Source organism: Schistocerca piceifrons, chromosome 1, assembly GCF_021461385.2.
Source record: "Schistocerca piceifrons isolate TAMUIC-IGC-003096 chromosome 1, iqSchPice1.1, whole genome shotgun sequence".
NCBI classification, from domain to species: domain Eukaryota; kingdom Metazoa; phylum Arthropoda; class Insecta; order Orthoptera; family Acrididae; genus Schistocerca; species Schistocerca piceifrons.
Genome location: NC_060138.1, coordinates 457570052 through 457591540, shown reverse-complemented (window position 1 = coordinate 457591540; position 21489 = coordinate 457570052). Strand labels below are relative to the sequence as shown.

Sequence of the window (21489 nt, the reverse complement as noted above, 5' to 3'; positions counted from 1 at the left end):
GCAAACTTCACTTTATTTAAATAATTACGTAACTTACAGTATATCACAACGTAAACAAATCCTGGTCCAAAATTTGTGCCTATGAAATGTTTTCGTTTTTCAGAAAATATGCAAAACAATTTTAACCCTTTAATTGATAGCTTACAGTGGGTATTGATTTACTTAATTATGATGCAATATTGCCTTAATTAATTGTTATTACTCAATTAGACACTTACCTTTACAAGAGGTGCAAATGTGCTCAACTCGTCAACCAAAGATGCTACAAAGAAGTAACCAATCTGATATGAAAAGCACCTATTCAATATAACTTAAGAAGTAGCAGCTTTGGTTCTAATCTACAAGGTTCATTTGAGCTGACTTAAGCACAAATTGTAGTAAGCAGGATAATGATTAATATAGTGAATAGATATTGTTAATATAATGTATATATTTAAGTTTCAATGATTTACTTCTGTTTTATTAAAGCATGCCTTGACTTGTAAAAAGATCTGACGATTCTCCTTTTCAATTGGCTGTACGGAACATGATGACTGAATGCATGAATGTATGTTTTGTTTGCATAGAAAAAAATTTTCTGTTTACTCTTAAGTACTCACTCCAAATGCCACAGCTGTATAACTTCGAACCTCTCACCCCACATACTGCAAGTATGTATTCTCAGTATTGTTCCTATGGTGTTAATTCTAGGAAAAAAGAGACATCCTTTATCTCATTGGAGTTCATAGTCTTCTAAGATCCCTCCAGTGTGACAATCTATCATGATCTTGGGAGTAAGATTTGATAATAGGATAGTTGCAGTCTTGTTTGTTTTGTAATATTTATTGACTGTTGCTGTGCACTTCGTTGTATCCTATCTGTATCATAATTAAAGCTCGTGGGTAGAAAGCAAAAAGTAATTTAACAGTAAGTGTCAATAAATGGAAACATTTGAGCTACAAGAACAATATGCTGGCATTTGTGCTGGACTACCTTTCCGCTGGTTATTCTTGATTGCTTGGTTCATCATAAATAAGGTACAAAAATGATAGTAATGTGGGCTGGTGACTGTTTAAACCTTTTTGAAATAGTTTGATGACTGAGAGGGATGGTAGAATGGCTGAGACACTGGATTAGTATTCAGAAGAACTGGGATTCAAATGCCAGTGCACCCGTTCTGGTTTAGATTTTCTCTGCTTCCTTTAAACTGTTGAAAGTGTGTACTGAGATTGCCTTTGAAGAAGGACACTGTCTATTTCCTTTCCCACTTTTCCTCTTCTGAGCTTGTAGCCCCTCTCTAATGATATTATTGTCAGTAGTGCATGAAACTGTAATTCTCCTTCCTTTTTGATCATACCTAGTTAGTCCAAAGAAAGAGTTGCCATTGCCCTTTCAAGTGACAAAACTGTTATCACTTCATTCATTGTATTTTCACTTTGTGAAATCACTATGGGTTTTGTCTGTGGGATGTAAGTGTGGAAATAGGTTCCATCTGCAGCCATAATGATCGCAAATGTCCTTCAGTTCAAAGTGCAAATTTAGTTAATAAGATATAGAACATTCTTCTTGTAGCATGTTTTCTCTGCAGTCAATAAACTCAGTAATTATTGTGTACTCAGCTTCTTCATCATAATATCGTATACCTGTCATCTCAACAGTATTATGTATCCTAATGTAATTGGCCTCTTTGTAAATACCATTTTTTTACTTAATAAATTATTCGGAACAAATCTTAACTAGGCATCCAAATTGTGCCCAATTTTAAGTGCTTATACATCACCTTGTATTTTAAAAAGTAAAAGTACTTCATCACACCATGATATCTGTCTTAATTCATTTCTGCAAAATTTGTGCCACTGCTGAGTTAGGGTAATTGCTAATAAACAGCTTGAAAGTTTAAATGTCAAATCAAACAATGTAAACTCTGGATGGAATGCAACAACACTATGGAAAGGAAAGTTTGCTACTCACCGTATAGCGGAGTTACTGAATTGCATATAGGCACAACAAAAAGACTGTCACAAATAAGCTGTCGGCAAATGAGGCTCTTCTCAAAATTAGATGAGATACGCACGTGCGAACACAAGTGTGTGTGAGTTGCGTTTGTGTGTGCGCATGCACGCACGCGTGTGTTGTGTGGGGGTGGGGGGGGTCGTGCGGGCATGCATGTGTGCGTGTGTTATCTATTTTCAGTGACCCAAAGCTTATTTGTGACGGTCTTTTTGTTGTGCCTATCTGTGAGTCAGCATCTCCGCTATATGGTGAGTAGCAACTTTCCTTTTTGTAATATTGTAAGTGTCAGTAAAACTTGTTAATAGCTATCCATTTAAAAAAAATTAACCATTTCATAGAAATGTAGTAAAATTATCAGTCTATCCTCATAAAAGATAAGTAAGTAGAGAACGGGGGAAAATTATGTGGATTAATTATTGACTTGAGCATTAGGACACATGCACACACTTAAGATTACCTTTGAAGGTGAGATTCCATTTTAATAGAACTGAAATTGTTGGGTCTAGTTGTTTAATATGATTCTAAATTGAAGCTTTAAATTAATATTAACAGTGTCATGAGAAAGCAAAGGAAGGTTTACTTACCAACTGCCATGTAGAAATACATGGATAGAGCTGACTATACCAAAAAGGTGTATGTGGAGGGAAAGAGATATATTGTTTCACTTAGAGATGGCTTGACAAGCTCCCGAGAACACTAATTAAAATCAGTAGGTTTTCAGGAGGTTAGGTAGGCATAATAATATTCATATGAATGTGTGATGTGTCGTTGCTGTATACTTAGAGGATGACTATAAAAATACTACCAGAACACTTTCTGTAACTGTTGCCCAGAAATAAAGTGTGTTTTAGTTTAAGTCTGCAAAACTGCAATATGATTGTATAATTTTATGAATCTCTATAAGCTGTTTAATTTTTTACTCCAGCAATGTATAATTTTATGAATCTCTATAAGCTGTTTAATTTTTTACTCCAGCAATCTTCGTTTCCTGCTTCTTCTCATTTTCTTAATCTGTTTTATCTACTGACTTATCTTTTGCCTGGACATATCTTTATGTTTACCTCCTCATTTGCAGCTTACAGTGTTTCTTAATTTTGGTCTTAACTATGTATTGTCCTCATAACTCTTAACGGACAACTTTCTATCAGTTACATATTTACCAGACCTAAATTTTTATGTTTTACTTTACTCACAGTTTCTTTGAACCCACATGAATAATTTCATTTGTTGATAGGCAAAACATTTTCAAATCAGTTTAATTATTCATTCTATTTATATAATTTATTGTCTCTAAGTTCGTGCATAGCTTTCTCATTTTTTTTTCTTTGTGTTTTTAGGAAGGGGAATCAGACAAATTTACTGGAGTGGGCATCAGAGTGTCCTTCACAGGTCGTCATGCTGAAATGCGTGAAATGAATCAACTCTCCGGTGGTCAGAAGTCACTAGTTGCCCTTGGTCTTATCTTTGCAATTCAGAAATGTGACCCTGCACCATTCTACTTGTTTGATGAAATTGATCAGGTGAGTCATAACAGTACTTGAAAATACTATTCCTTTGTTAGAGGGCTCAAATAGTTAAATGCAGATGGCATCTCTAAGTAGACACATATGTAAGACCTTCAGTTGTTATTGGCACTTCATCTGCGAAACCCACTTTCAGTTTCAGAAGCAGCTGAACTGCCAAAATGATCTGGTATAAAAGAGTACTGTAATATGAGGGCTATCCTGAAAGTAACAGACATTTTGAAATTAAAAAAATTAACAATATGTGGAAAAAATCTAGTTTTATTATATACGTTTTAGAGATATGTTCTTAAGCTATTTTTCTACGTGATCTCTATTCAAATTGAGGCACTTATCACACTGTGGCACAAGTTTTTCTATACTGTCTCTGTAGAAACCTGCCACCTGCAATTGTGACCATTGGTTTATGCCAGCATGCAATTTGGTATCAGTATCAAAGCATATGGTAGCGAACCATGTCTCCATTCCTGTGAAAAGTTGGTAGTCGCTCGGCATCAAATCTGCGTTGCATGGTGAATGATCAAACACCTCCCATCCAAAACCCCTTTAGGGTCTCTTGGGTACGATTGGCCATGAATGAACGTGCGTTGTTGCGAAAAAACAAAACTTTTGCAATAAGTTTCCCCAACACTTGTTTTGTATTGAGTGCCTTAATTTCGACAGTGTTTGACAATACCTCTCTGTGTTAACTGTTACGCCACCTTTAAGGAAATCAACAAGATTCACTCCCTTAGAGACATCACCAGTTCGTCAGTCACAAGGCTATGCCTACCACTGCAGTCATCACCGCGAACATTGGTATGGCCATTTTTAAAATCAGTGCACCATTACGCCACGCGCTTTCAACCATTATTCCTTTCCATGAACATTAAAAAGGTTGCGATAAATTTCAGTTGGTTTGCAGGTTTTTGTCAGCAAAAACCTAATTGCAGAACACACCTCACAGTTGACGTAATTTTCTATCGCAGGACACAGTTTAACACGTAATAGAAAGCAAAGTAGCAGAGACACAGACCACGTGCTACCACTGCTGGATGTGTACTGAGTGAGAACTAGCAAAGGGAGTGTTCAAAACAAGATCAAATATGCTTTTTCACTGAGTGCCATTGGCCACATTCGGTTTCATATGTTATTACTCAAATGACAGCCTCTGAACTGAGCAGGTGCAAACTGCTCATCAGCTCTGACAAACTGCTTTGAGAGCTATGCAATAGTAAAAATTTTTTGTGGGCTTTGGAGAAAGTCTGCAGAAACATAACTCCTTGAGCAAACATATGTAGGACACTGCATGTGTCTTTATAGAAGATGAAAGGCCCACATAACCTTTAATATCAACAGACAACAGTCATGTTCACTTTGTTTTGTGATTAATGAAACTAATATTCTGGCATTGTGGCTTCACTGCATGCAATAGCAGCATCTGCGAACAGTTATCCATTAGGCCATTATTACGTATTGTAAACGATACTGGTGCAATAACACTCTCTAGAGGTATGCTCGAATCTACTTTTGCATCTAAGGATTTCTGTCCTTTAAGAATGACTTGCTATGATCTACAACTCTGACAAGTCGATCTGGCAACACTGAAAACTCACAACACTGCACCTGTGGCTGGTGTTGACAACCTGCCCCCAACATAGTTCAGTTGGGCACCGTGTGTGTCCCGTGTTGCACCTGTGGCTGGTGTTGACAACCTGCCCCCAACATAGTTCAGTTGGGCACCGTGTGTGTCCCGTGTTAGACCTTTTGGCCGAAGTGCTTGTTTAGTGCGTTGTTTCTAAACTGAGAACAGTACAATGAACGAGCAAAGGATGAATTTAAAGTTTTGTTTTAAGCTTGACAAGACACTGAAAGAAATACATGCAATACTGGTATGCGTTTATGGGGATCAAGCACTGTCCATGAAGTGTGCGTACGAGTGGTTCGCACATTTTTGAGGAGGCCGGGGAAGTGGTTCTGACAATCCCTGTAGCGGACAACCGCCGACTGCTGTCAGTGAAGAAAACATTGAAAAAGTGAGGACATTAATCTCTAACGACTCTCGGGTTAACTGTGCACATGATAGCAGATGAACTGCAGGTGAACCATGAATGCATGCGACATATCCTTGCCCAGGAGTTAGGGAAGAGGGAAACATATTGTCATCTTGTGCCACATCACTTGACTGATGAGCAGGAGCAGGCAAATTTAGAGGCTTCACAGGATTTTGTCAAAATGGTGGATGCGAAACCCAATTCCTTGAACCGTATTGTCACTGAGGATGAAACCTGGTGTCTCCGGTACAACCCTGAAATGTAACGGCAAAGCATGGTATGGCATTCTCCAACACTGCCTCATTGGAAAAAGGTCAGAGCCAGAAAATCACACTTCAAAATGATGCTCATCATCTTTTTCGATATTCAAGGCATTATCCACAGGTAATTTCTACCCTGAGGGAACGACATTGAACGCTACATGATACGTTGAAATTTTGACCCGTTTCATGCAGTGTCTACGCACAGTACGACCCTAGTATGCACAACAAGGTTCCTGGTTTTTTGTTCACTACAATGCTCGCCCGCACACAGCCAATATCGTCAAACAGTTCCTGGCAAAAAATGGCGTGGTGCAACTTGAACATCCACCATACTCACCAGCTCACAATCCTCAGGACTTCTTCCTATTCCCTCGACTCAAACTCGCTTTGAAAGGAAAGGGATTTAACGATATTCCTGACATCAAACGAAATGTGATGTGGCTTTTGAACACCATCCCAAAGGAAAACTTTGTGCAAAGTTACCAGGACATATATAGCAGAGCTCACCGGTGCATAGTTGTGGGAGATAACCATTTCGAAGGCCAGTAAGGTAACTGTAGTTCATAGTTCATCTACGTTAATGTTACAGTACCATTCACCGAACTTTATTGTCAGAGATTGTATTTTTGTATTTACTATAAACTCTTCAATATAGTCTGGTGGGGGGGGACTAGTCTGATACTCCCCACACTCGTATTTTGTTCATTAGGTGACAGTGCAGAACTTCTGAAACACCATCTGATCAAGGAACACTCGTATCTTTTGCTTTTTGGGTCTTGTGGACACCTTTGTAACACAGTACAGCAGTTCTGTATGGCACGCGTCCACCAAGTCCTTGATACGTTTGTGGAGGTTATATGGCATCGGATGTCTATGCAGGGGTCTCAGAGTACCCATAAAGTAAAGGCTAGTGGTTTTTGGTTATAGACTTGGCACCCAATGGCATCCCAGATGTGTTCCACATTCAGATCAGGTAAATGTAGTTGCCAATACATCAGTATGAGTCCACTATTATGCTCGTCAGATAACTGTGACGCTGCCAGTTATGTTACAGCAAAGTGTCATCACTATTTGGGAATACAATAAACGTGAAGGAATGCAGGTGGTCTGCAATAATGTTCAGATAGTCCACAGCTGTCAAGACGCCTTAAATTACTACGATAGATCCCATGGAAGTCTACGCAAATGTCGCACAGTGCATGTTCAGGCAGCCACATGCAAGGACAATGGCATGTTGGTTCACAACCATCAACCTTGTGTAACAAGAAACATGGTTCATCGATACAGATGATGTATTCCCATTTATCTATGTTCCAGTCTTGATGATACCATGCCCACAGCAATCATAATTGACTATGTCATTCAATCAGTTTGGTAATATGTAAGGATCATTTGCTGCAGAGTCCAGTGTTCAACAGTATACACTGAATGTTGTGCTCCAAAATGATATGCCACAGATCTTTGCCTATTCTGCTTTAGATAGCAAGTAAGTGTCCGATCTCAACCATCTGTGATGAGCTGTGGATGTCCAATACTTCGCAATCTAGTCACAGTTTCACCATCCTTCAACCATTTTCCATAGATGCTCACGACAGTAGGACATGAATAGTCGACAAGCATAATTGATTCTGAGGTGTGTTATATAACGTGGCAAAAAAAACAAAAAAATTGTAGGTGAAGTTTGGGATGTGTATTGTTGCCTAACACAAGAAGAATAAAGATTAATAAACCACATCTTATTACAGATATTCTCCACCAATAAAATAAAATGTATCGTTTGTAATCCGGGATGCTGCTGTAGGTTCATCTTGATGTTACTGCATCTTCACACGGTATTCATTTAATGGTAGAAATAAGTTTCAGTACTTCTTCTTCACAGAGAATTTTATTTCGCACGCTAGTTGTTCGGGGGTGAATGTACAACGTCTGACTACATGCTGTTGAAACAAAATTCAGTCCAAGACTGACCTATGGTAACGCACAAATCACCTCTATTTTTATGATTTTACACAATTACTGTTATTTTTACATACTGAATTTGCACATTTAACAATTAAAGTTTTTACATACATCTTCCCAAATTACATAGAAAATTACACAGAATAACATTGAATAATTTCATAATAAGATAGAAAAGGATCTGTTTCAATTAAGACTATAAATTACATATTTTATCATTGCAGCAATGTATTTCATTAATGTGCATATATTATTTTATTGACTAAAAAGAGAATTGTCCTGTCATTTACAGAGTGATTAGTTTTATTGAATGAAAGGCCTAGATTCATTTAATTAAATTTTGTATGAGTAAAATTTTACATTTTCTGTATCCCTTAATTACAGTTCTATTAACTAACACTAACTAGAACATGACCATGATTGATCATGACTGAAAAATAATATTGTCATATTTCTATTTGGGAAACTATTAATTTCTGATTTAACAAAACATAAAAATAGTTGTCTCTCAATGACTAGAATTATCAAAACTTCAATCGTTAATTACTCCATAATTATAACAGCAATTTTATTCCTACCATGTGCCTGTAGTTTGTATTGTGTGCAAATTGTGATGGTACATTAGTAATGTCAAAACAATAGCTTAAATTAATGTAAATTACTAACTTGCTGCATAAAAAAATCTTTGATGTACTCAAGTCCAGATAACAGGGTGTATACGAACCAGGAAAAACCTGGGAATTTTTTCGTCCGGGAGAAAACCAGGAAAAAACTGGGAATTTTTCAGATTTCTGAGAATTTTTCATTGTTTTTGTTTTCAGTTTAATTTTTGTAATATTGACTGGTAAGAACCAATACTCTAACAAAGGATATGACTGCAGAATAATATTGCATCAATAAAACATGAACGAGAGAAAAAATGAAAATAAAGCTTAAATTGCAAAGGAAATGTGTCATATGCAACAAAAAAAAAAACAGTGCTCATACAAGCGTCTGCCAACAGCAAAATGAGTCAAGGCTATAGGACTATGCAATGCTTTGTAACAAGAAATTGCTCCGATGAGCCTGACATCGCAACTGTTTACATTAGATTCATTTCAACAGTTACGGGTGGGATCATGCGCAGTGGAGTAGTACCTCCCCCAAATATTATATGTGAAAGCTCTCCTTTTCTTGTAGCAACTCTATGTACATTAATTTAAACCATTAACTTTTCCTGTTTGTGTGTTCGCACTACTTAACAGTGATGTTGCTATTGGCTGACTACATTCGTGTCGTAAGCTCTGAATATCCGCTGTCACCAGCTGGCAAGATCACGTGACATGAACTATGACTGGCTTACAAAAGAGCGTCGCAATCTCGATTTCAGTGCTTCAGAAAGTAATATGCAGTGTTTGGTGGTATTCGAATTTATACTTTCCTAATATGAAAATATGCAGTGTACATGTTGCTATACATCAAATATCTTTCCAAAACGTGTCTTTTTCCCTGAGTTTTGTTTTCTAAAGCACCGGGAAATTCTACACCCATATATAAAACCATAACCATTCAAAAGAATGATAAATTAGACAGTTCTGCGACAAAATATACTGTCAGTTAACAGAGAATAGGTATGTTTTCACCCAGGAGAAAATGTATTTTTAACCGGAAAATCCAGAAGAAATCCAGGAAATTTTTTTCCCTTGTCTGCATGTACACCCTGGATAACCAGAAAAGACAAAGTCAAAGCAGCAGTTTAAATTGGTGTAAACTACTAATATTACACATTATATGCCCTCTTTGGGAGAGTGGGGATGAGACTGGAATAGGATACAGGATCCCAAAAGGGGTTGTGGTATTACAGGTGCTAGATCCCAGGCACTAGGCCATAACAATTCTGCCCTTTGTTGGAGTCACTTACATCAGTGGATTTATCCATTTATAGCCCTTATCATTGATAGAACAATTCCCATTCGTTTCTGCTCTGCTTGTGTGCTTTCCTTATTGAGTCACATGCCTGCAGCACCAGCAGGCGGCATTCAGGCTTGCAGTGGGCAGGAATCGTAATGTTTTGGTACATCAGTGTAGGCCTGAAGTAGCATGTAAATAATTGATTGTGAAGACCCATTGACAACACTCCATTGCTCGAATGGCACTGTTTCTGTCCATTTCAGTAAAGAAGATATCTGTTGTCAAATTTTTCTCTATATATTCTTTCAGCTTTCTGTACACCACTTTATGTTGTGTTATACATTAAAGGCATGTCAATAGCTAACTTAACAAGTAACACACTCATTTTGACAACCAGTCATGAAATGTAAAAAGTAGTAAACTCCACTGGACTAGCTGCATGAATGTTATAGCGTAAGCTACTCATTTCTGATGATTTGTTCCTTATCTGTAAGTGTTTATATTACAATTTACTACCATCTGTATAGCTATGATTCTACAGGTTTGGGACACATGCTGCATCAAGGAGTCAAGAGGTCAAAGACCAAGCAGTTTTGTGTGTTAACCATTGCCAAACCATGACGACATTGGTAAAATTGACAGTGCTTTCAACTTCAAACTAATTATTAAAACATGTTTGAAGTTCTGTGAGAGGAGCCATTTTTGTTAATATAATTGCTGTACATGATATAAGACATTTAAGGCTGAAGCTAATTTGAATCATATGACAATTTTCAAGATATTCGTATAAGAGGGTTCTTAGTTATTTAATGACATGTGTTAGTTCATGGACCTCTTGTTAATATCTTTAAGCATTTGAACTAACAGTATTTAATTTGTAATTTAAATTATATTCCTCTCTTTTGTGCATAGTCCAAAATTCATTTATGTGGTACACATGATACACTATACTGATTATTTGCTTTTATTCCAGGCTCTTGATTCACAACACAGAATGGCTGTTGCTAATATGATACACGAGCTGTCCAAAGATGCACAATTTATTACCACGACATTCAGACCAGAGTTGTTGGTACATGCAAATAAATTTTATGGAGTTAAATTCCGCAACAAGGTAAAAAACAAAGATAAATTTGTTTGTGATTTTATTGTTGTCGGTGTACTTTTTCCTAGCAAGCCATATACATCTTTGTTCTGTATATCCCAGAATGTAAATGAACAATCAAAGGTATTAAATGAGGCAAAGAATGTATTGGTAGACTGCAGCAGCAATGAATCGACATTCAGTTCCAATGGAAATAGTGGTCTGTGTAATTGTTGTTGTTGTTGTTGTTGTTGTTGTGATCTTCAGTCCTGAGACTGGTTTCATGCAGCTCTCCATGCTAATCTATCCTGTGCAAGCTCCTTCATCTCCCAGTACCTACTGCAACATACATCCTTCTGAATCTGCTTAGTGTATTCATCTCTTGGTCTCCCTCTATGATTTTTACCCTCCACGCTGCCCTCCAATGCTAAATTTGTGATCCCTTGATGCCTCAGCACATGTCCTACCAACCGATCCCTTCTTCTAGCCAAGTTGTGCCACAAACTTCTCTTCTCCCCAATCCTATTCAATACCTCCTCATTAGTTACGTGATCTACCCACCTAATCTTCAACATTCTTCTGTAGCACCACATTTCGAAAGCTTCTATCCTCTTCTTGTCAAAACTATTTATTGTCCATGTTTCACTTCCATACATGGCTACACTCCATACAAATACTTTCAGAAACGACTTCCTGACAGTTAAATCAATACTCGATGTTAACAAATTTCTCTTATTCAGAAACGCTTTCCTTGCCATTGCCAGTCTACATTTTATATCCTCTCTACTTCGACCATCATCAGTTATTTTGCTCCCCAAATAGCAAAACTCGTTTACTACTTTAAGTGTCTCATTTCCTAATCTAATTCCCTCAGCATCACCCAATTTCATTTGACTACATTCCATTATCCTCGTTTTACTTTTGTTGATGTTCATCTTATATCCTCCTTTCAAGACACCGTCCATTCCGTTCAACTGCTCTTCCAAGTCCTTTGCTGTCTCTGACAGAATTACAATGTCATCGGCGAATCTCGAAGTTTTTATTTCTTCTCCCTGGATTTTAATACCTACTCGAAATTTTTCTTTTGTTTCTTTTACTGCTTACTCAATATACAGATTGAATAACATTGGGGAGAGGCTACAACCCTGTCTCACTCCCTTCCCAACCACTGCTTCCCTTTCATGGCCCTCGACTCTTTATAACTGCCATCTGGTTTCTGTACAAATCGTAAATAGCCTTTCGCTCCCTGTGTTTTACCCCTGCCACCTTTAGAATTTGAAAGAGAGTATTCCAGTCAACATTGTCAAAAGCTTTCTCTAAGTCTACAAATGCTAGAAATGTAGGTTTGCCTTTCCTTAATCTTTCTTCAGAGATAAGTCGTAAGGTCAGTATTGCCTCACGTGTTCCTACATTTCTACGGAATCCAAACTGATCTTCCCCAAGGTCGGCTTCTACCAGTTTTTCCATTCGTCTGTAAAGAATTCACGTTAGTATTTTGCAGATCTGATAGTTCGGTAATTTTCACATCTGTCAACACCTGCTTTCTTTGGGATTGGAATTATTATATTATTCTTGAAGTCTGAGGGTATTTCACCTGCCTCATACATCTTGCTCACCAGATGGTAGAGTTTTGTCAGGACTGGCTCTCCCAAGGCCATGAGTAGTTCTAATGGAATGTTGTCTACTCCCGGGGCCTTGTTTCGACTCAGGTCTTTCAGTGCTCTGTCAAACTCTTCACGCAGTATCGTATCTCCCATTTCATCTTCATCTACATCCTCTTCCATTTCCATAATATTGTCCTCAAGTAAATCGCCCTTGTATAGACCCTCTATACTCCTTCCACCTTTCTGCTTTCCCCTCTTTGCTTAGAACTGGGTTTCTATCTGAGCTCCTGATATTCATACAAGTGGCTCTCTTTTCTCCAAAGGTCTCTTCAATTTTCCTGTAGGCTGTATCTATCTTACCCATAATGAGATGAGCCTCTACATCCTTACATTTGTCCTCTAGCCATGCCTGCTTAGCCATTTTGCACGATCTCATTTTTGAGACATTTGTATTCCTTTTTGCCAGCTTCATTTACTGCATTTTTATATTTTTTCCTTTCATCAATTAAATTCAATATTTCTTCTGTTACCCAAGGATTTCTACTAGTCCTCGTCATTTTACCTACTTGATCCTCTGCTGCCTTCACTACTTCATCCCTCAGAGCTACCCATTCGTCTTCTACTGTATTTCTTTCTCCCATTCCTGTCAATTGTTCCCTTATGCTGTCCCTGAAACTCTGTACAAACTCTGGTTTAGTCAGTTTATCCAGGTCCCATCTCCTTAAATTCCCACCTTTTTGCAATTTCTTCAGTTTTAATCTACAGTTCATAACCAATAGATTGTGGTCAGAGTCCACATCTGCCCCTGGAAATGTCCTACAATTTAAAACCTGGTTCCTAAATCTCTGTCTTACCATTATATAATCTATCTGATACCTTTTAGTATCTCCAGGATTCTTCCATGTATACAACCTTCTTTTATGATTCTTGAACCTAGTGTTAGCTATGATTAAGTTGTGCTCTGTGCAAAATTCTACCAGACGGCTTCCTCTTTCATTCCTTAGCCCCAGTCCTTATTCACCTACTATGTTCTTCCTCTCCCTTTTCCTACTGTCGAATTCCAGTCACTATTAAACTTTCATCTCTCTTCCCTACCTGAATAATTTCTTTTATCTCATCATACATTTCTTCAATTTCTTCGTCATCTGCAGAGCTAGTTGGCATACAAACTTGTACTAGTGTAGTAGGCATGGGCTTCGTGTCTATCTTGGCCACTATAATACGTTCACTATGCTGTTTGTTGTAGCTATTTTCCTATTCATTATTAAACCTACTCCTGCATTACCCCTATTTGATTTTGTATTTATAACCCTGTATTCACCTGACCAGAAGTCTTGTTCCTCCTGCCACCGAACTTCACTAATTCCCACTATATCTAACTTTAACCTATCCATTTCCCTTTTTAAATTTTCTAACCTGCCTGACCGATTAAGGGATCTGACATTCCACGCTCTGATCCATAGAATGCGTTTTCTTTCTCCTGATAACGACTTCCTCTTGAGTAGTCCCCGCCCGGAGATTCGAATGGGGGACTATTTTACCTCCGGAATATTTTACCCAAGAGGACGCCATCATCATTTAACCATACAGTAAAGCTGAATGCCCTCAGGAAAAATTATGGCTGTAGTTTCCCCTTGCTTTCAGCCGTTCGCAGTACCACAACAGCAAGGCCGTTTTGGTTAGTGTTACAAGGCCAGATCAGTCAATCATCCAGACTGTTGCCCCTGCAACTACTGAAAAGGCTGCTGCCCCTCTTCAGGAACCGTACGTTTGTCTGGCCTCTCAACAGATACCCATCAGTTGCGGTTGCACCTACGGTACGGCTATCTGTATCGTTGAGGCACGCAAGCCTCCCCACCATCGGCAAGGTCCATGGTTTGTGGGAGGAGGGTCTGTGTAATATGTACAGTATATATAGAGTGCTGTGAGTGATCATCACGGGTCAAAGGTAAAACCTGAAATCACAGGACAGAGATTGAAGCTTTGGCTTTGGAAAAGAAATTTCTACTATCCCCATGTAATATGTTATTTTTCTCAAAGTTAACATTTTCATATTTGGTCATAAGTGTCACAGCTCACTTCATACCAGTCCTACAACAAGCAACAGTGCCCTGAGGCCTGTTCAATATTAATGAAGCGTTATCTCCCTTTCAGGGCTTTGTGAGGAAATGAAATTTTCTTATGCAATTGCTTTCAGTAAACATAGCACCATGTTGTTAATGCTTATCCATCTTGAAACTATCTGTATCTCCTCATTTGTTAATATAAATGCTACAAGAATGGCTTCCCCCATATGCAACAGAGTACCTTCCCATTATTTATCCTTCTTTCATAATATAATTGTTCAGTCTGAAAAATACCTTGCAGATACCACATATTCCAATCTCATCAGAACATGTGGGTGATATAATAACTGGTCATTTACTTTTGTCTAGTTCTTCATATTGACATGATGGCTTCCAAGACACCCATAGGAATGAAAGATTACAGGGAGAAGAACTGAATTAGCAGCACAACAGTATATTAAACCCAATCTTCCTTCCTTCTTTCCTCTTTTGGATTAGCAACACACACTAAAATGCCGAAGAATATAGCAACTGAAGATTGAATTCTTTATTCATTGCAGGAGTTCTTTTTATCCACCATCACAGCACTGCTGCTTCCGAAATTCTTTTAAACCATACATTAATCAGCAAAAGGTCACTGTATATTCTTTCACATCTGTATATGTAAAAATGATTGTTTCTTTGTTTGCTCAGTACGCTTACTGTAGAACTTCGGTGAGCTGTGTGCACGCCCATGAACGTTTCTGAATTAAGGCATGGCCAGACACCATGCGACATGGCAGAATGGCCACTGGCCTTGAGCCGCATTGTTTAAATGCTCGTTATTGTATCGTGCCAGTCACACAGAGTGCATCTTTGACACAGTGGCAGCTAGCCTGCCGCACTGGCTAGTGCTGAGTTGTCACAGAATATGGATTCACTGTAGCAGCTGCATGCAACTAGTGGGAGGCAACTGTCGTATGGTGCCACACATGTCGTATTGGCCCCTTATTTAGAGGGCCCACACAACCAACTCGCAAGATGGGTTGCACACCCCCTTTCATGAGCATGGAGAGAAACATCGCCAGCAGACAGAAACAATAACAGACTTTCCAAATAAACACTGAACTACTTCATCAGATAACATGTGACAGTGTTCCACCAATCAGAACTCATATGACTCATGTAGCACTCCACACGCCTAGACTGGCAGTGTTTACCAACCTCTAGGAACAGCTCCAGCCAGTACTTACGCCAGCCCTAGCATTGTAGTAGCACATTGTATTTTGTAAGAGCAGATTTTGATTAGTATTTTCTTCCATTGTCTTGTTTACTTAAATGGTTTGTCACCACAAGAGTTGTGGGTTTTGCTGGTTGTTCTGGCATTTTAAAACTTAGTGTATGCCAAGAAGGCATTTTTCTTTAATTGCAATAAAAGGTGTTCAAATTGACTGTTAGTTCTTTCCTGCCGACTGCAACACACTACAACATGCAGGCTGTTAGTGAGATTTCGGCCACTTCTTCATTGTGACTGTTGACACTGAAAACCTTGGCCATATGCTGCAGTATGAGCCACACTATAGGACCATATTCTGTCTGGTCAGGCCTTAAATCCATCCATTTTACGATAGGTGGCATGTGAGTAATTTAAAAAAATATATGTATTTCATATAGTTTTGCAACAGTTTGTATATTTTCAGTGTGAATGTGTATAAATGACATAATTCTATTTAATCATAAACAGGCTACTACATTTCAGTTTATGTGTGACGTAACAAGTGGTGTTGATTGTGAGATTCCAATTGCTAATTGATATTTTTCTTTTCCAAGTAAATTTATGTACATGCATGTCTGAAAGAACAGAGTTTTATGATCCACAGCTGTACATGGTGACGTTCAAAGTGCAAGGGCATATTTACCATCAGGCAAAATCACTACTAGCATTGCCAAATACATATAACAAATAGTATAGATGTCTCATTTCTGATGCTTTTGCACTGAACAGTGTCATTTGTTGTGTAATGTATTGAATGATGTATAGCATCTGCTCAAGCCCTCTGCATACTGTGTGTGCTGCCATGTTGTGTATTAGAGCAGTTGGGGTAGGCAGACATATGAGGGCAGTTGATGTTATTGCATGTAAAATAGCTTACTTACTCATCATAGAAAAATTACTGATATTCAAAATCAATTGCAGGTAACTACTAGTATTTTGCAAAACTGGCTTCACTGACAAATATAACATTATCACACTTTGCGTTTTATCACAGGTGGTGTGAGTGAGCTCAGGCATATGTGCATAATGTACAGGCATTGGCTCAGCAGCCGTCTGTGATGGAGGTGCCCATTATTGATCACGCCCCAAGTGCAAGATTCGTTCCATAATTCGGTTTTTGAATGTGAAAAGGACTCTGCCCATGGATATTCATCGTCAGTTGACATAACTTTATGGCAACAAGTTTGTGTCCATCCAACACAGGTACAGCGAGTTTAGTGCCAATCGGAAGGAGGTCCATGATGAAGAATAGAGTGGAAGACCTTCAGTCACGGAGGTGGTTATCGAGGTGGTCCAATGCGAAGGGCTTCAAAACAGGAGGATCAGTGTCCTTGCACTTGTTGCTCAGATTCCTGGGAGTTCATACAGTACAGTTGACAGAGCACTGACAGAAAAATTGGGGTATCATATGGGTTGTACTCGATGGGTACCACATATGCTGACAGCAGAACACAAGGATAAACACCTTCACTGTGCTTTCCAGTTTCTTCAAAACTGTTAAGAAGATAAGGAAGGATTGTTTAACTCCATTGTTATGGGAGATGAAAGATTGGTGTTTCATTTCACTCCTAAAATTATTATTTGGTAACCGTGATAGCGTTACGGAGATGTTTAGCAAACTCAAGTGGCAGACTCTGCAAGAGAGGCGCTCTGCATCGCGGTGTAGCTTGCTCGCCACGTTTCGAGAGGGTGCGTTTCTGGATGAGGTATCAAATATATTGCTTCCCCCTACTTATACCTTCCGAGAAGATCACGAATGTAAAATTAGAGAGATTCGAGCGCGCATGGAGGCTTTCAGACAGTCGTTCTTCCTGCGAACCATACGCGACTGGAACAGAAAAGGGAGATAATGACAGTGACACATAAAGTGCCCTCCGCCACACACCGTTGGGTGGCTTGCGCAGTATAAATGTAGATGTAAATGTAAAATGAGAGAAAAATCCAGACAATGGCATCACTCGGGGTCACCAGTCACAAAAAAGTTCAAACAAACTCCTTCTGCTGGCAAAATCGTGACCACTTTGTTTTGGGATAAGGAGGTACTAGTGGTCAATTTCATGGAACTAGGGACAGCAGTCAACTCAGACACTTAATCTGAAACACTACAAAAACTCAGGTGAGATATCTAGAACAGTTGGAAAGGATGACAGAAGGTGTAATGCTGCTTCACGATAAACACCCGACCTCACGTCGTTTGTAAAAGTGAAGGGAAACTTACTTCTGAGTCAACCCTTGTATTATTTCAAAATACAGTATGTTAATGGGAAGTATATTTAAACAATTCCACATTTTCCACATAAGTCAACTATCCCTGAGGGCAGAGTCTACATCTTTTCTTTTGGCTCATACTCTGGCCAGTGACCAAAACTGTTATATTGTGTATCAGGACAGGAGCTCCTGTTTATTTCTTCTCCTGCCTGTCTATCCTGTACTCAAAGTCAGGCTTTGTCTTAATTGAATCAAACTGGTAACTGATGCTCACATAATCTTGCAAGATTCACACTATTCACCAGAAGCAACAGAATATCACTGTACATGAGAGCTTAAAAAAATGTTGCTTGCAAGCACCAATACCCACCCAAGTGTGGTCCAGCAAACAGTGCAATTTTGATGTTGCTTGAGAGCAAAATTGCTAAATAAAGAGTTAATACTGCATGTTTTTTTTATTTTGTTATGCTACTTTATTGACTACAGTTAATGCAAGCTTTTATTGCCTTAGGTGAGTCATGTGGAATGTGTTACAAGAGAGGTGGCTGCAGATTTCGTGGAAGATGACACCACAACAGGATAACTTCATCGAAAAAGGCGGGAATATTGTACAGTGTATAAAAGTTTAACATGCAGTACTTAGATGCGCTCAAAAGCTACAGAAAACTGCCAGTTTTGAATTTTAAAACTGTGTTGTATATAACAAATTTTACAGTGAACTTTTTATGCGTTAGTTACTTATTGCCAGTATTTACTTAGGCAAATTGTTAAAAATTGACTGAAAGTGGTAGACTCGAAGGAAAAACTATTACTTACTTGAATTTTAAGAAATGTATCAATATTTTCATATTTTAATTTATTATAACATTTATATTTTTATTGTAATATAGACAGAAATTGTATTTGACTCATTCCATGATGTATATATGCCTCAGGCTTTTTAATAATCACACATTAGTGAATGCCAAGCCTACAGTTTAAGTGAAGAATTGAAAATTGCTTCTTTACTGTCCACAGACCTGTGTGGTGATAGTTTTATAAGTAATTGTAAAAGAGCACTCATAAATTATTTGTATCTTTTGTTACGAGCTTATTTTTATGTTGGCAATACATTTAATTTGCTTATTTAGATTAGGAAATAAGCCTTTGTAACAACAGTATTACACTGCAGGTATATCTGTAAGGGTAGCGTAGTTCCATAGAGAGTGAGCTACAAGCACTAGGTGAGAACAGAATTCATTTAAAAATGAAGAGTTCAGGGTAGCACTTTCAGTATTGTGCTAATTTTTCATTCATCCATTCACTCAAGTTTTCTGTCGACTGCTGATCCACTTGAAATTGGGTTTTATCACCAGAAAGCAGTCTACGAGAATTTCTCTTTATGTTCCCCAATTTCTGGTCATCCGGTAGGTGATTGAGTCAATAATTGTCACATTGAAGAGGATATTTTTGTCATTGTGGTTAATGCAGTAAACTGGTGTGACTGGGACAATATCAGCAGTGTAATAGTCATGGGCATGAGATTCGAGCAAGGAATGGGCAAGACACACACCATAAGTGTTTTGATTACAGCCCGGTGACAGGTGCCTGATGTGCAGGACACTCCATCTTAGAGGTCATGCAAGCACTGAACTTTCCAAGTTCCACTGTATTAAAGGGTATTCTGTGAGGCCAAATGAAGAGCTGTTTGAATACAGAAGCAGTAGCATCATCAAGAGTCTATTGGCAATAACGGTGATACGCTCATCACATGTCGTAAGATCATAGAGGGCAGCAATTTGAACAGGCCTATGGCCTAATCCCTGAATGATATTTGTTTACCATGATGTACTCAGTTTAAGAAAAACTTGTGGGTAACAGTGTTTTGATGACATCAACTGTTGCAGATAAGTAGGCCACAGTGCACAAATTGATTGCCAGTTCGTACTGGATGACATCCTAACTATATGGAACTATATTCTTCAGGGTAGAGTGCAGTATTGATGGCGTCTTCGCATCACACACTATTCTCATCTCCATGGAAGAAGCTGCTGCGAGCCCCTAATACGCCACCACACAGCACGTACGCGCCACATGAGGACATTGAATTCACACCAACTCACTCCCTACAGTTATGATTGGTCTGTGTGTCTCTTTAAGCTGCCACATTCAGAGATTCGCTCAGATTATCCTTAGACTACTCTCCAATAAAAACGACTATACTGAAGAGAGTGCAGTGAGATGTTATCAACATAGCACGATGCCAGTGAGAACTTTACAGAATCTAGCATTATGCAAATGCTGCATGTCACAGGGTGTAGAGATTTACCATGGTGAAGGGATTTCAGCCTCAAAGCATAGGTGTAGATAGCATGTGTTAACAAGGTACAGTGCGTGTTACTATATGCTGACAGCATCTGCCAATTGTCTTTTGTCCAGAAATAATATAGAAACCTACAATCCAATCAAGTGCATCCCTTCAGCCTATTGCAGGTGACCACACATTCAGCAAGACAATTTACCACCCCCTGCCTCCTGAGTTTTGTCAGAATGGTTTTAAGAATATCCTGTGAACACGAAGCTGCTTGATCATAACTATGAAGATCAAGTAGTGTCATACTCTCATTGTAACATATCACCTTGCTCAAAAAATTTAACATTATTACTATAGACAAAAACATGGTATGATCAACAATGACTCAGATAAACTGTTGATTAATACTACATGTACTCCCTGATCAGTGTGAGAGAGTTATGGCCATCATGGACCAAATTGCTTTGTAGCAGTTTTGGAGTCCAAGTCACATCCATCATCAGAGCCATAGAGTGAATTAGAGACCCCTAACTAGAAATGTGCTTCACAGTCACTGGTATATGTTATAAAAGCTTGCTCATAAAAGCAGCAAAATGTTGAGATTCTTAAGCATTCCCTGAGGAAGATCTGGGAGAATGCCTTCATCCAAGTTACCACAAAGCTTAAAAGTGCATATTTTCTTTCTGTCATCTCGCACCTATCACTGTTTATGAGGACAGGTAAATCTATGTATAAGCAATATTATTAGACATGATCATCTACAAGACGTACAGCACACTATGGGGCTTGGTGAATAGACTGTGAGGACAATGCAGAATAAATTTGAGAAACAGCTCTATATTTAATCAATCTTAACATAATAGCAATGAATAAATCTCTATCATATTATCAATATGTTAAGCCATCAGACTCAGAATAACATGCATCTTTCTGCAGCTGTAATTCAAATTAAAGGTAAGTGTTTGTTAGTAGATTTTAGTAAAAAACAGAACAGTCCACCTTATTTCCCCCCTTGTTGGTTTCCTGTGTTTGGTCATCATAATATAAAACAGACAGGAAGGCAGTTACAGCAGATAAACACTGAGCAAAAGAGTGTAATGTAGGATTGAAGCAAATTTTGACAAACAATTCGTACTGAATATGCCCTAGAATGTGACATTGGTGACAAACTGATCCGTAGATTATCCCAAGGTTTAGGTTAGGTCCTAATGTGATAAGATTATTTGTAAGTTGATAAAGTCAACAAATGTTAAAACTAAAATACGTAGGTTGTGGAGACAGAATGCCTATAGCTTAGCCTGAGGCCTTAGTTAGGCTAA

General features: G+C 38.4%; 1 protein-coding gene across 1 annotated transcript in view; it reads left to right on the top strand.

The window, feature by feature from the left end:
- LOC124792692 (structural maintenance of chromosomes protein 3) overlaps positions 1 to 18962 on the top strand; it is a 205756-nt gene extending 186794 nt beyond the window's left edge. Inside the window, exons 24-26 of the mRNA XM_047257959.1 lie at positions 3330 to 3512; positions 10634 to 10774; positions 18389 to 18962. Coding sequence (XP_047113915.1) covers positions 3330 to 3512; positions 10634 to 10774; positions 18389 to 18460 — 396 coding nt within the window. The 3' untranslated portion in view covers positions 18461 to 18962. The remainder of the gene's footprint in view (positions 1 to 3329; positions 3513 to 10633; positions 10775 to 18388) is intronic.
- The last annotated feature ends 2527 nt before the right edge of the window (positions 18963 to 21489 follow it).